Consider the following 12,996-nt stretch of genomic DNA (forward strand, 5'->3'; position numbering starts at 1 on the left):
TAAATATAATTTATTTATTTATTTACGATTTTTACGGTACATACGGTTTCTGCCAGTTTTGGGTATATGGTACCTTTCCACCGGCCGGTCAATCGACAGTCCCAGGGGGTCGCACTTCGTCACTACTGCAATTTTGAGGAAAGCGGTAAAATGCAAGAAAAATATCGACGACTTAATCCGTCATTTTGTGGAGAATTTGAAGTAACCTGGTGAAGCTTAACTTTGGTTTTCTTCAGGAACCGCCTTGCTAAGTGATTAAAGAAGGCCACACGCTTAGCGACGGACTGGCAATGGTCACTAAGTTAGATCATGGTATGACTTGCAGATCGTAATGGCTAATCCGAACTCGTATGGAGCCCTGATCCGCGCCGCCCAGTATTAGAAGCCGGAGGACTGTGACGAAGGTAGGCCAATACTTAAGCGGGCTACGTGTGCTCAGGTTGGTCTTGTTGACGCGATTTGCTGTCAGTATCAATAACAAGGCCGCATTCAGGTCGATTGCGCCCGCGTGGTCTCCTCCCGGTCCGATTTATTGGAATTTGAAATCAACGTCGAATTGAAGGTGTGGGATCAATTGAGCTACGCTGAACACCGGTGCTCAGATGAGAGCCATAGCTGCGATCGTCGTATTATCAAGCTTCATGGTTTAAGCGGATGAGTTGTTGCATACTCTTCTATGAGTATGTTCGTGGCCCTGAATGCTTCTTGAAACAATTTCCTGGTCCGAAGAGCGTCCACAAGGTGGTACTATTAGGTAGATTTTAACATTCGCTATGAACAAACCGCCGTACCTCTACGCAAACGAACGCACCGGTGGAACGGCCGATCCGCACGGTCACGGAACGTTTCTCCGTACACCTGCTAGAATTTTTAAGACGATTGAAACGAACGTATATATTACATGATTACAGTTAATGTATTTTAGACTGCAGCCGGCTTGGATCTGGTATTTTCTAACCTGTCAACCGCTAAACACCAGCGGTCGAATGTCACGATTGCTACGATGTGTTCAATGGGACAATTTTTTAAGCGATTTAAATCACATTATGAATGCACAAAACCAAGTTTCATCAAGTAGCTTGTGTGTAGGATATTTATATCTAGATCGCGATCGGAATTATTGGCTAAACAATTATAAAAGGACGTTTCGAGTTGACACAAATTGTGTCTATGCATTGTCGTCATTAGTGGGCGTTATTGTTACAACAGATCGTAAAGCGCATAAATGTTTATGACGTCCTTAAGTTTTACAGCCGATACTGCCCCTACACACTGTTCTAGATAGTTGGCCCCCAACACGAAGCGAGCTGCACCGAAATCCATCTCATGTGTCCCTCCCTGGCTTCGAATCTAGATTACCTCACTACTACCTAAATTCGGTGCACGTCTCCGTGATAGCATAACGGGTAACGCGTTTGCTTGCTAACTTTAGGGATTTATCGTGTTTAAATTCGAGTCCGGATATAAAGGCGCTGTGTTTCATTCCGGTGGCTAGCTGTCTGGAGTAATACCTAACGGATTAACTACCGGACGTAAAACATGAAAAACAAATTTAATAGGCGAACGCGTTATTACTACGTCATAACGCACGCACACTGTTCTTTGCCTTGCAGTACACGTGTGCTACAATTCGCTACCGGACAGCAACATCGGCGGTAAAGCAGGTGGCTTATTACTGCCTGTAACGTCCATGTCGCTAAAAGAAAGTAGGTGTAGGACGGTTTAAAACATACAGGGGGGTAAGCACGCGCTTTCGACCGCCTGAAAGCCCATTCGACCCCATGTAACGACTAAAGAGTGTGGACTAATAAATTAAAATTAACTATTCCAGTGATTAATGAACTCTCTGAGGATGGCTCTGAACGTTTCATTCCAAGTAACGTACCGTAGATTAGAATGAAATCTGCTGGGCAAAGAAATGATTATCGGGCGCACTAGTTGCGCTACTCGGTTCGAGTACTACCGTAATATTAAGATACTAACTTTGAAAACATGATTTACACCCTAATGAATAAAATTAATCTGCTACTTCTTACTACCATTTTACTAGTGTAGGAGTTCAAAGTAGGCAAAATGGAAACCTGGACAGTTGATGACTTGCTGAAACATTGAAAGGACTCAATGTTGGTTTTATCCAAGGTATCAAAATTTATCGACACCGTTTAGCATGTTACGATATATTTAGAGCTCTATTTTATGGTGAATAGCCTATGCTTATGGAATAATCTCAGAGAGCTGACAGAAAGGATTCAAGGGTGTTTAGGTCCTCATGTGTTCTTACGTTCTCACGTAATGTTATAAAATCACAACGAAAAGGGAATAGCACACCTGAAATCCCCAATTTTACAATGTTCAGCGAATAAATGCTTTGGGAGCTTACTTAACCTGTATGTAGAGCCATGAGAAATTAATTACAAAATCATCGTTAAAATTCAGTATATTTATAGCAACAGACCCATTCGTTCTTTGCCTAGAAGCTCTGCGGCCACGTTCAGCTGGTGCATTTCAGTCCCAGCAATAAAATAGACAAAGGCTGTGGGTCGCTAAATACCATCTCACGTGAACGGCAAGGCTAGGTCATTGAATCTTTGCAAAAGCTGGCTGAAGCCTAGACATGAGATTAAATCGAGTTCATTGATTTTTAACGCTGCTAGCCACGCGACCATCCTGTCCTTTCCTCATTTTCAACATTCCGTTTAGAAATCAGCTTCTTCGACTAGGTCATTCATCAGGTCTAAGTGCTTTGAAATTATTTAGCCAACCAGTAAATCAGCGGTCTTCATTCGTTATCATAGTTAGGAGTTTAAACTTACTGAAACCAAGACAAAAGTGACACCGGTTGATTGAGACATATACAGCCGTGTTATAATTGGACAGGGCTCCAGGTTTAGAAAAACACAGCTAAATTATCTCAATAAAGCAACACCATTTCACAATGCAATAACAGCTACGCATGATCGGATACACATTGTAAACAACAGATCTAACTTCTCGTAAATCAGTCGCATCTGTTTATAGTACGAACATAAGCTGTAAACTGTGAATGCTCACATGAACCGATATAACAACGGCAAGAACGTACGTCTCCTTTGTCGTTTATTCGTACTATGGCAAGTACAGGCTAAACCAGACATTCATTAAAGATTAGCTTTAGGACGACCGTACGACGTTCTTAATGGCTGAACGAATTGCTAAACTTCTGATTGTAGCAGTCAAAAAAGACAGGTTAAAGATACAGCAATCCAATATCAGTGGAAATATATAGAATCAGAACTTAAAACCTTTTGCGTTATATGAGTTATGTGAGTCTGGTTGAGTTGTAAAACTAATCTGAAAGACCTTCAAGATATCCTAAGGATGGTATCAAGAGACAACGAGCGGCACGATATTTGTCACAATTTCCCTTCATATATCAAGCACTCGCGTGTGTCGTCAGGCTCGTAAAAATCTGGTTTTTTAGTTTCCATGGTGGAATTTATGCGCACCAAATCCAGTGACGCCATGTTTATTCAATCAGTTCATCACTTTCCGTTCATGGTTCTTCATCACACCCGAAACAAAAGCCAATTACCATGTATCTTTCTTATCTTGGCTAATACTAAAATTGCGTAGGTTTGCACGTATTAAACGCTATTCTATTGAAAGCTATCAAACCTAGTAACTGTAATATACGCTTCTTTTGAGCCGAAGCTCGATTCATGTGTACTGCTACTGAAAAAAAAGTACTAGGTTAGAGACTGACGCAGATTATCGAGATCCCACAGTGATCCATCCTTGTCTATTTGCGTCTCCATTTTACCTTTCCGTTAATAATGTTATTTAAACCTTTGTTATGTCTGGATATTGAAAATGCGAAATTGCTAGCAAATAGGTGAAACGAGACAAGTATAGATTCCGAAAGAAGTCATTCTGGGGGAGAACCGTTATATCCGCATAGCACCAAATACTTGTGTATAGGTCTGTACTGCACGTCTCACTGAGTGGTGAATTCAGATTATTCTACCTTATAAGAACACAAAATTCAGGCACCTCTAGGTCGCATTTCAATCGCGTAAATGGAGCGCGCTGTTGGCCCTACCTAAACTGACCAGTACATGGTAGATAATAATGATGATGATGATGATCTATATCTACATTTCACAAGCCAAACAGCTTCGCTCTGACTGCCTCACCACAAAGATAAATTGTTGGTCGTTAAACACTCGTAGTAGTCTTACAAGTGTCAGCACAAGTCCCGGCTCATTCACCAGCTCCCGGAGTGTGTCAGTGATGTGCAAATACGGGGAGGTCATCGTGATACCCCTTGTGGCATGTTTACGTAACTTCATATGCATGTCGACCTTAAATTGACGTTTTTATTGCGCTATTTAGCGAGTACGTCGTCCGTCCACAAACATCGATCTAATATTTTGAAAAACTACAATATTTAAAACCTACATTCTCATTTATGTGCGTAACGCACGTGGGCATTTGTAGAAACATTTAGAAACGCCAAACCGTAAGCATCGCGATAAGATGAGCTCTCTTTTATGTATTAGCACCTCAGTAAAGCATTGTATTTAATTTTGCTTGCGACCTCGGTAATAATAAACGGTTCACCGATTATATGCCTATGTGTTTTCTTTATACTCGTTAACGTCGTCTTATCAATAAACTCAAAATTCAACCACTCTAAAATGGGTGTAATCTTAGTAACATCTCTATTACGTTGGCACTAATATGCCACACTTCTTGCTAATTTACTTGGGTCTTTTTCTAAAAGCTCTATATTAGATCATGACACGAAACAGTTTCATGTACAAAGGGTCTCTTACCAAAAAACTTCGTAGGATCCAGTTGAGCCATTATGCCGCCTCGAGCACGACGCCCATCGAAGATTCTCAATGTGTTAAAAAGGTAGCTTTAATGACGCCTAAATCTCTGACCGCATTCGTAGGATTTACGCCACTTGTTTTCTATTCTGCTCTTGCTTCGCGTACCCGAAATGCAAAACGGGATAGTTTTCAATGGATAAGTATTTGTACATATTTTTACTGGTAGCGTTGTGAGCCTAAATGAACCAAATCATTTATATACTATACATACCTTTCTCTGTTTTTCGGGTTTGACGTTCGATATCGTCATTAGGCGTCCCATCGAACGGCTGGAACCCAGCACGAAACGAGATGTACGGCCGGGTTGGTGCCTAGATCAGAACGTGTCCTTAATATTAGCAGGCGAATACGTTACCCACTAGGCTATCACGAGGACACACTACATACAACTGTACAATATAGTACGTAAGGACATCTAGACGTTACGCTGACATTGAGGATAATGTATGACCTATGTATAATAAGAACTTCGATAGTTTTATGCGTAAGCGAGGCTTGAAGTCGAAGTACATAGCGTCAAAACAGTGAACCCTATTCACTGACATCCATTCTAAGATCGCTTAAGTCCTTATCGAAGCTGTGTTACGCAGCCATATTGAAAAGTAAATATTCAAATCAAGATGCATAAGTGTTTCGAGGTCGGCATCTAAGCAGCTAAAATTAATGTAACTTCCTATATAGCCAGAGTAAGATTAACTGATCTTTAGACAGACAATACGTTCGCGCTACGATCAATCACATTAATCGGATTGTTTATTAGGCATATCAAATTTATCATTACGGCATAGACGACCTCTTAACCATCTTGAATTGATAAAGGGCGTCCTTTAAGGAAAAACTAATGATTACTATAGACTGAACGTGGCCTTAGTTTTACATCATATACAAGACGAACTAACGAATCATGATCGTATGACTAGTCTAGCAACAAAGCGAGACAAGGTCATTTGGCATCGTTTATTTCGTGAGCTGAAGAGTTGAAGCGCTTCTCGTATTGACGAATTGGTTCTTTGCGCAATCGCTTGAAAGGGAATGCCTAGTGCTTGCCTTCAAACGTTCTCTCGGGATCACGACGACTCATATCGTTGGAGCGGTTAGTTCGAGCACTCTTTGTGCTTGCTCACTTCGTATAATAGCTGACCCGACCCATATATTTCGTTGGCGGACATATCACTTTAGCGGATGTCGAAGTAAACGATGCTCGCGCAACAAATGGAACCGACTTCAGGTATTTGAGATTTCCGCTTGGTAAGGTTTGCTGAATCTTTCGTCAAACATTTTAGGCCATTCCGCGTCAGAAATACGGAGCGAGGGGAGAATCTTGAGGATTGTTTCAGGGGTAATGTACATGCGTGGATCGTTCGAAGTAGATCAGAATAACAGCGAACTGTTATGTTCAGCGTGAAACTATTACTAATAAAGCGAATATATTCCCTATAGGATTTAGTTATGCAGCAGAAATGGCTATTGGAGACAGACATCTATCAGCGCTTGCAAGCTCACGATCGTCGTTGTATAAGTTCGCAAAGCAGCACCGCAATGCGTGTCTCATAAATATTTATTTCAATGTACAGTATTTCAAAGTTTATAATGTCAACATTTAATTGGGCAGAAACGCTACAAGCAAGGCAAAAACCCAAGAACTGGTGTAAAATGAAAGAAAAAACAGTGTTGTCAATTGTCTCTCGTCACGCACATATGGATCATTATGATTCTGCCCAATAGATGCATCGTATTTGAGCCACATTGGTGTATTTGCGTCATGACTCTGCTAAGCGGTTTGTCTTGATAATAAGAGATCACAGAGATCTTTGGTACAGATGCAAAATAGCTTCCATCGCTGTCTATTGCAGGTATGCACATAAGATCCTGAGGGATTTCAGGTTCTCGCGCGTATCTAGTGCATGCAGGGATGTGTCACGTCTTCAAAGGGTAACGCATTTTAAGCAATGCTCTACGAAGGATACGATGTGCGAGACGGAGACGACCACAGGTTGAAAAAGATACATAAATTTGTTAATTTTATTTATGCCGATATAGGGTCCTTTCGTAAAGGGATCATAGCAACTGTGTGTCACGTTCATAAACTCCTGCCGCAATGTGCGCCCTTCAAAAATTTGAGTCTATTTTGTTAGGTAATTGACAAAAAATAGAATGCAAAAGTGAGTAAATATGTACCGCTATAATTACTAAGCAAAGGTCAAAAATGAGCTCTGGAGTTTCTTAAATCACGTTAATTTTATTGATATATCATACCAATGAGTAACGCTTAAACGACGTTACATAGACGATACATACATCTATTTCAATGGGCAGTTTCATGCTCAACTCACGGATGACAGCAGAGAAAGGAATGAAATAGGACGAAAATGCAAATGTTCGCTTAAGCATTTCCTTTTTGAAGCAACTAGCACACTTCGTCGGACTCTTTCAGATCGCGTTCGTAATAGAATCTTCTTTTATTATCAATAACAGCCGACAGTGTGTGTACTGTTTCGTTTTCTTTATATTGAAAAAAATGTTGCCGTGGATCATTGGTCATGAAACAGCTAGCCGTAACAGATATGGCTTAAGATCGCATTGTCCACCCGCAGAACGAAGTTCAGACGTATTATTGCAATGTTACGCTTATCCTAAGTAGAAGGTTGTTCCAAGTTCCGAGGCTCGTCCCCCTGATAGCCTAGGGGGGTAATGTATTTTGGTTGCAACAGTTACTGTGAATTATTTGCACGGCAGACGTGCTACTGTCTTGACTATTGCAAAATGCTGCTTGTTGGTATAAATGTCAGCTTACTAAATGCTTGGACGACAACGCGCTATAGCACACTGCACTTTGCCCCCTTATCGCTAGAACTCAGCAGGAAATTTGGTAAACGATTACAAGTTTTCCAAATCAACTAAAATGAATATTTTTAACACATAGAAGCGTTACTACATTCGCTGTAGATTAAAAACAGGTCTTTGAAACGAAGCCACATATGTTGCGAACGCGAAGCTTTCTGTTATATTTTTCAAAGATATACAATGTTCCGATCTAGCAGAACAAAAAAAAAAAAAAGAATACATAAAATGATCAACGCAGGTCCGGATATAAATGCCATACCTCATACCTGACTTGCTGTTGCAGCTATTTCATTAGCAATACAATCCAGCCTAATTTCCCCTAGAGATGGTGAAGCAACCTATTTCAAAGGTTTCTACATAGAATTGACGGGCGAACAGTTGTTACATTGAACTAAACACAAAAGCAACTATTTATCATTTATTATTAATAGCTATAACACTTTGTTTCTCCGGTAGAAGTTCGCAGTGTCTGAGCGATTGCTTTTTTTTTTTTTCTTATTATCTAAATTCATAACGGTGAACAATGAACTGTTAACCATCAGATGTAAAAAAGTATTGACTCTATTCATTGTCCCTTCATATCCATTTAGAGATTAGGTACGTCTCGGTAGAACTCTATCAGCCGCGGTCACGTGTAGCCTGTGGCCTTACTTTGTTTATTACTTCTTGTATTTAAGGCACACTCTCGCTTAGGATGGAATGAGCATTTTTCCTACCGCGAATTACAAACACTTAAATTGCTCACACTCCTAAATGGCTCCTATTTAACCTAGAGTGAAACATACACTTGCTAGCAATTAGGTTCGTCTGCAATGCATTGAACAGACACACAATCTTCGATCTATTCGTTATCTTTTAAAACATTCATCTTATTTAAAAGTTGGATTCGTGCAAATGAAAGGTTACGTGCACTGTGTACGCTGCCGGTTCATTTTAGATAGCCTGGCTTAACTGCAAATCGATTGTGACTGTTTTTAGTGATTTCTTTAAGACAGTTTAGGTAGAAATAGGGAGCTATAAAACACTACGTACATGTTTACGATTTCGTGTACAACTTATTTTTAATTTACGTATACAGTTCGTTACATACGGTAAGGGACCCAGCAGAAAAAGTTGTTGTTTGTATAGAAACTTAACCGTTGGCATAGCGTAGGATGTGAAGACTGCTGGAACAATGGCTTGTATTCCGTCTAGGCTGCCAAGGCGGTTTGAACACGGCCTGCGTCATAAGCAAGCCAATGCCTGCTAGTTAACTTAGAAAGGGTACTAATCGCTAGCATATTGCTACATAAAACGCTTTCAGTTATTTTTATTCTAAAAGTTTCCCCGCCTGGAAGCTGTTTTTCTTTGATGTTTATGAACAATTTTCTAGTAGACCTCAGCACATCTTTAGGCTTCGATATCTTACTTCTAGATGATGATCTGATCCCTGCTACAATCAGAATTCAAAGCTGTCCTTGATATGAGTAAATTATGGGTCAGTTGATACGGTTAGCAACTCGTTCGCTACCTGACAAACGTTATCCAAGCCGCAACACGACATACGACCCAAAGTCGAGCAATGTCTCTTTTCGTCTATAAGTATTCTTTACCAGGAAGCGGCTGCGGTATTTATGTCTGCGTCTAAGATTTTTTTAATTTGTAAATCCATTTTATTGTGAATTTCTTGTGCCGCTTTCCTTGTTTTGCCCCTGTTAGATCGCTCCTAGCTGATCCCGCTCCTCTCCTCCCTCGTCTGCTTATTTCTTTCGACAGACTCAAACATCGTGTTAGACTGCACCATATACATCCATTCGTCGACGGAATTGTTTTGCGCCGATTTACTTTCTTTTCTCTGATGCGTCCGAATTTTCTATCAAACTCTGGATGAGTCTGTGTCCGAGCTAGCAAATAAGAAAATAGGTAAGGGTCAACTGCGAGCAGAATGAGACAGCGGAGGCATCGGTTACGCATGGGAACGAAGCCCCGCTACAGTTGGACAAATCTGTATGCCTTAAGAAGCAAATAGGCTTTGTCACCATTGTGGGGTGACACTTGATTGGTTAGCGATTTTCGTTATTTTTGCAACCGCTATCGCCGCCAAAACTAAGAAACGTGAAAAGCATGCGCGAACAACAGAACCTTTACCTACATTATTCCTGACCGATTCAATCCTACGCTTTTCGGCTCCGTCCGAATACATAACAACGATGATAACCATAAGGCCGATCCTCTTTATTTAGGTGTCTGAGGAGGTTGGCAGTGTTTACATGGGCTGCATTTTTTTCCAGCAGTTTTTCGCAACGGCAAATGTACAGACATAGATCAAGGCATTTTGGTGGGTCACGAATGTTCAACAGTGTAAGAATGGCTACATGCGCACATTGGCGTTAGCTGCTCCAACTGTGGAAAAATTAGGCTGTCGGGTTGATCAATTAGGCTCCCTATTAGTTAGCTCCCTTCACGTGATACGGCACAATGCAAATTACGCCGGTACCCACCAAGCGGCTTTGCTCGAGAGAAAGGCCTCTCTCAGTGACAAATTGCCCAGGGGCGAGAGATTGCGTTTTCTTCCGCGCATAGCAGCGTGGTTCTGATAAGAAGACGCATTTGGCGACCGCGGTGGTTTCGTGCGCGTCGGGTAGGGCAACTGAAATCGCCACAGTTTCTAATGAGCGGGTTGGCATACACGATAAATAAGCCATTACTGCACGGCGGATCTTCCGCCTGATCACGTTTTATTTTGTTACAGCGTGCCAAACGTTAGTAAAGTGCCTGCCAGATGACTAAGCGCAAACTAGTGAACCTACATTGTGAGGAATAACTCTGAATTTTGGCCTTTTCCCTTTGCCAATTTATACGTGTGGTTGCGTGACGTCACTGACTCCTGGAGAGGGTAGCCGTACCCCCTCTCCTAGGATAAAGTTGTCCTCCAACACTTTTTGGGGGCGGTAAGTTAGTCCGAGTGTGCATACTCATTGGTACAGTGTAACCGATTCTGGCAGCTTGCCCGCTATTGAAGTTAGCGTTGTTGTTCATCAAAAAAGCAAAGCAACAAAGAGGGCGTAAAACGTGACGGACTATACCTTGGGGAGGGGCAGGATCCCTCTTTGTCGTTGGTGCGCCGCAGTGTTTAAATGATTGGAAATTTGTCGTGTCCACGGGATTTTAGGCCATGACAAGTTCCATGTGTCGATATATGGCGTTGTTGAGCATGAGAAAGGAGACTTGCTAGCACAGAGGCCGCTACTTGAAGCGAGACATAATGTGCTTCAGGGATTGTTAAACAAAATTTTTAAACCTGGATTGGCAAATGCCAAATGACAAATTGTAAACTTTTGTGGGATGCATAAATTTTTAATAGACTGAAAAACGAAATACATATACACCGATATAATATTATCGAGTTTAGAAGTGCGATTTCAAAAAAAAAAAAAGAAACTGTGTCACTCATAAGTAGTCTTAATTGTCATCTAACTGCCTTATTGTTATTGTGAGCACACATGCGGTGACTGATATTAAACGACGGATCATTCTCGTAGAGGAAAAAATGTTATAAAAGAGAAAAACTATTTTTCATTATAGTGATTGTAGGTGTGCCTTATTTGTGATCATCGAAGAGTAAGTTTATCCGTCGAAGTATAGATGAACTTATCGATGATCCGCTTCTAACAGGCCGCAGTTTTTCTGTGTATGTGTCGAGTTCGTCGCCGGTGTTATGGTGAGTATACTCAACGCTGAGACGTCAACGTAATATTAACAAGAGTCATTAGTCTGCACCCTAGCAAATAAATTTTCTGTCTAGAGCGTCTTGTCTACGTTGCGTCAAGTAGTCTGAGGAAGCAATATGGCGATGAACGACATTATTAGATATATTTTGAAGCGACATTAACTGACCATGTTAACTTTGTTCGAAAATATACCAGATATATACTATGCCACTTATGTAGCTTACGAAGCTTGTAGCTGAAGTACTTTAGGAACCTCGAGACTTCAACGTATAACTGTATACGTTTATAAAAGTTCCCCACAACAGCGGTAAACACATAAGTTACTGCGGCTGTTTCGCGACGTTTTTCCAAACGCTGTACCAGGCGGTGAATTAGACGATGCATACTCTATGGATTAAGCGGGTAAAAAAAATAAGAATTTTGTTATGCCTAGAAATAAAGAAAATTAATAAATTAATAATTTTAATATGAAATTTTATAAAAATAAATTGAGGATTAGGGATTAGAGTTCATCTAAGGAAACATCCTAGGAAAATAACTACTAATCCTATAATAATTAAAGGAATAGTTATAAAAGGATTTTCATTAAAATTATTAGTTGAATTTATAATTTCTATTTTTATTAAATAATATATAAATCGTAAACTATAAAGAATGGTTATAAAAGTTCTTGAAATAATAAAAATTATAATAATAAAAGAATTGTTAGTAGTATATAATATTTCTAGTTTATGTTATTTTATGTAAAGCAAGCATACGCATTTCCTGATTGAGTAACGCGATGTTCAACTCATTCAAGACTGGTCTTGAAACTTTGAGTGAATCCGTTTCAACTTTACGATGTGTGCGATGTGTTACGGGAATCACAGTTCTGTATAATCACTGATATGAACAAAAAAAAAAAACAGAGTCGTTAAGACCACTTCCTATTGAATGAATGAACGGGCAGATTGAAGAATCTTTCGCCGTTAGTCAGAGTGGTAACACGTTTCGTTCCCACATGGGATAAGTTTTCGCGCCATTTTTTTCCCTCTAGTGTGACTAAAACATCCTAATTGGCTGTTGCTCACATAAGGAATAGGTCAGTTTTTTTTTGGAGCATACGCTGGAGCATAAGCAGAACGCTATCGTACAGCATAATTATGCTATACGATAGCGTTTAACGAGCAATTCAGCTGCAGCGAAGATTTTCGTTCGCAAAGCTGAAACGCCTTCCGAGATGAATGTATTTAGCCACACCCCGCTTCCATTGCTCAAAAAGACTACCTCCGTGGCCCCTCATTACGATATTATCATGTCGCTCGCTGGATCGTATTAAAAAAATACTATGTTCTATTATGTGACTGAATCTAATACTCGTAACTAAGGCCGATGGTATTGATGAGAGTACAGGGAATTTACAAAAAAAAACGATATATGTTGCGCCGACAAAGTGTTACTTCTCGGTTGAGTCTAGTTGTCTTGCAATCATTTAGTATGCAAATTTATTAAATCAGAATATTATGACGCAGCCTGATCGTTTTCAGCCAGCTCGCAGTTAAATGAGATTCATATTATTTAGGTTTCTT

At 40.3% G+C, this 12,996-nt stretch overlaps 2 protein-coding genes across 3 annotated transcripts in view; one reads left to right on the forward strand and one right to left on the reverse strand.

The window, feature by feature from the left end:
- The window catches only part of LOC111243197 (uncharacterized), a 144,160-nt gene that overhangs the window by 46,721 nt on the left and 84,443 nt on the right, over positions 1 to 12,996 (reverse strand). Inside the window, exon 3 of the mRNA XM_086977492.1 lies at positions 5,086 to 5,185. The gene's annotated coding sequence lies outside the window, so the exon portion shown is untranslated. The remainder of the gene's footprint in view (positions 1 to 5,085; positions 5,186 to 12,996) is intronic.
- The window catches only part of TkR99D (Tachykinin-like receptor at 99D), a 63,261-nt gene continuing 60,582 nt past the window's right edge, over positions 10,318 to 12,996 (forward strand). Inside the window, exon 1 of one of the 2 annotated variants that reach the window (XM_086977484.1) lies at positions 10,318 to 10,648. Coding sequence is in view for 1 of the 2 variants with exons in the window: in XM_086977486.1 (XP_086833612.1) it covers positions 11,391 to 11,418 (28 nt within the window). In the remaining variant the exon portion in view is untranslated. The other variant, XM_086977486.1, reaches the window with a different exon arrangement.

This window comes from Varroa destructor, unplaced genomic scaffold (genome assembly GCF_002443255.2).
Source record: "Varroa destructor unplaced genomic scaffold, Vdes_3.0 BEIS01000001.1, whole genome shotgun sequence".
Lineage (NCBI taxonomy): Eukaryota > Metazoa > Arthropoda > Arachnida > Mesostigmata > Varroidae > Varroa > Varroa destructor.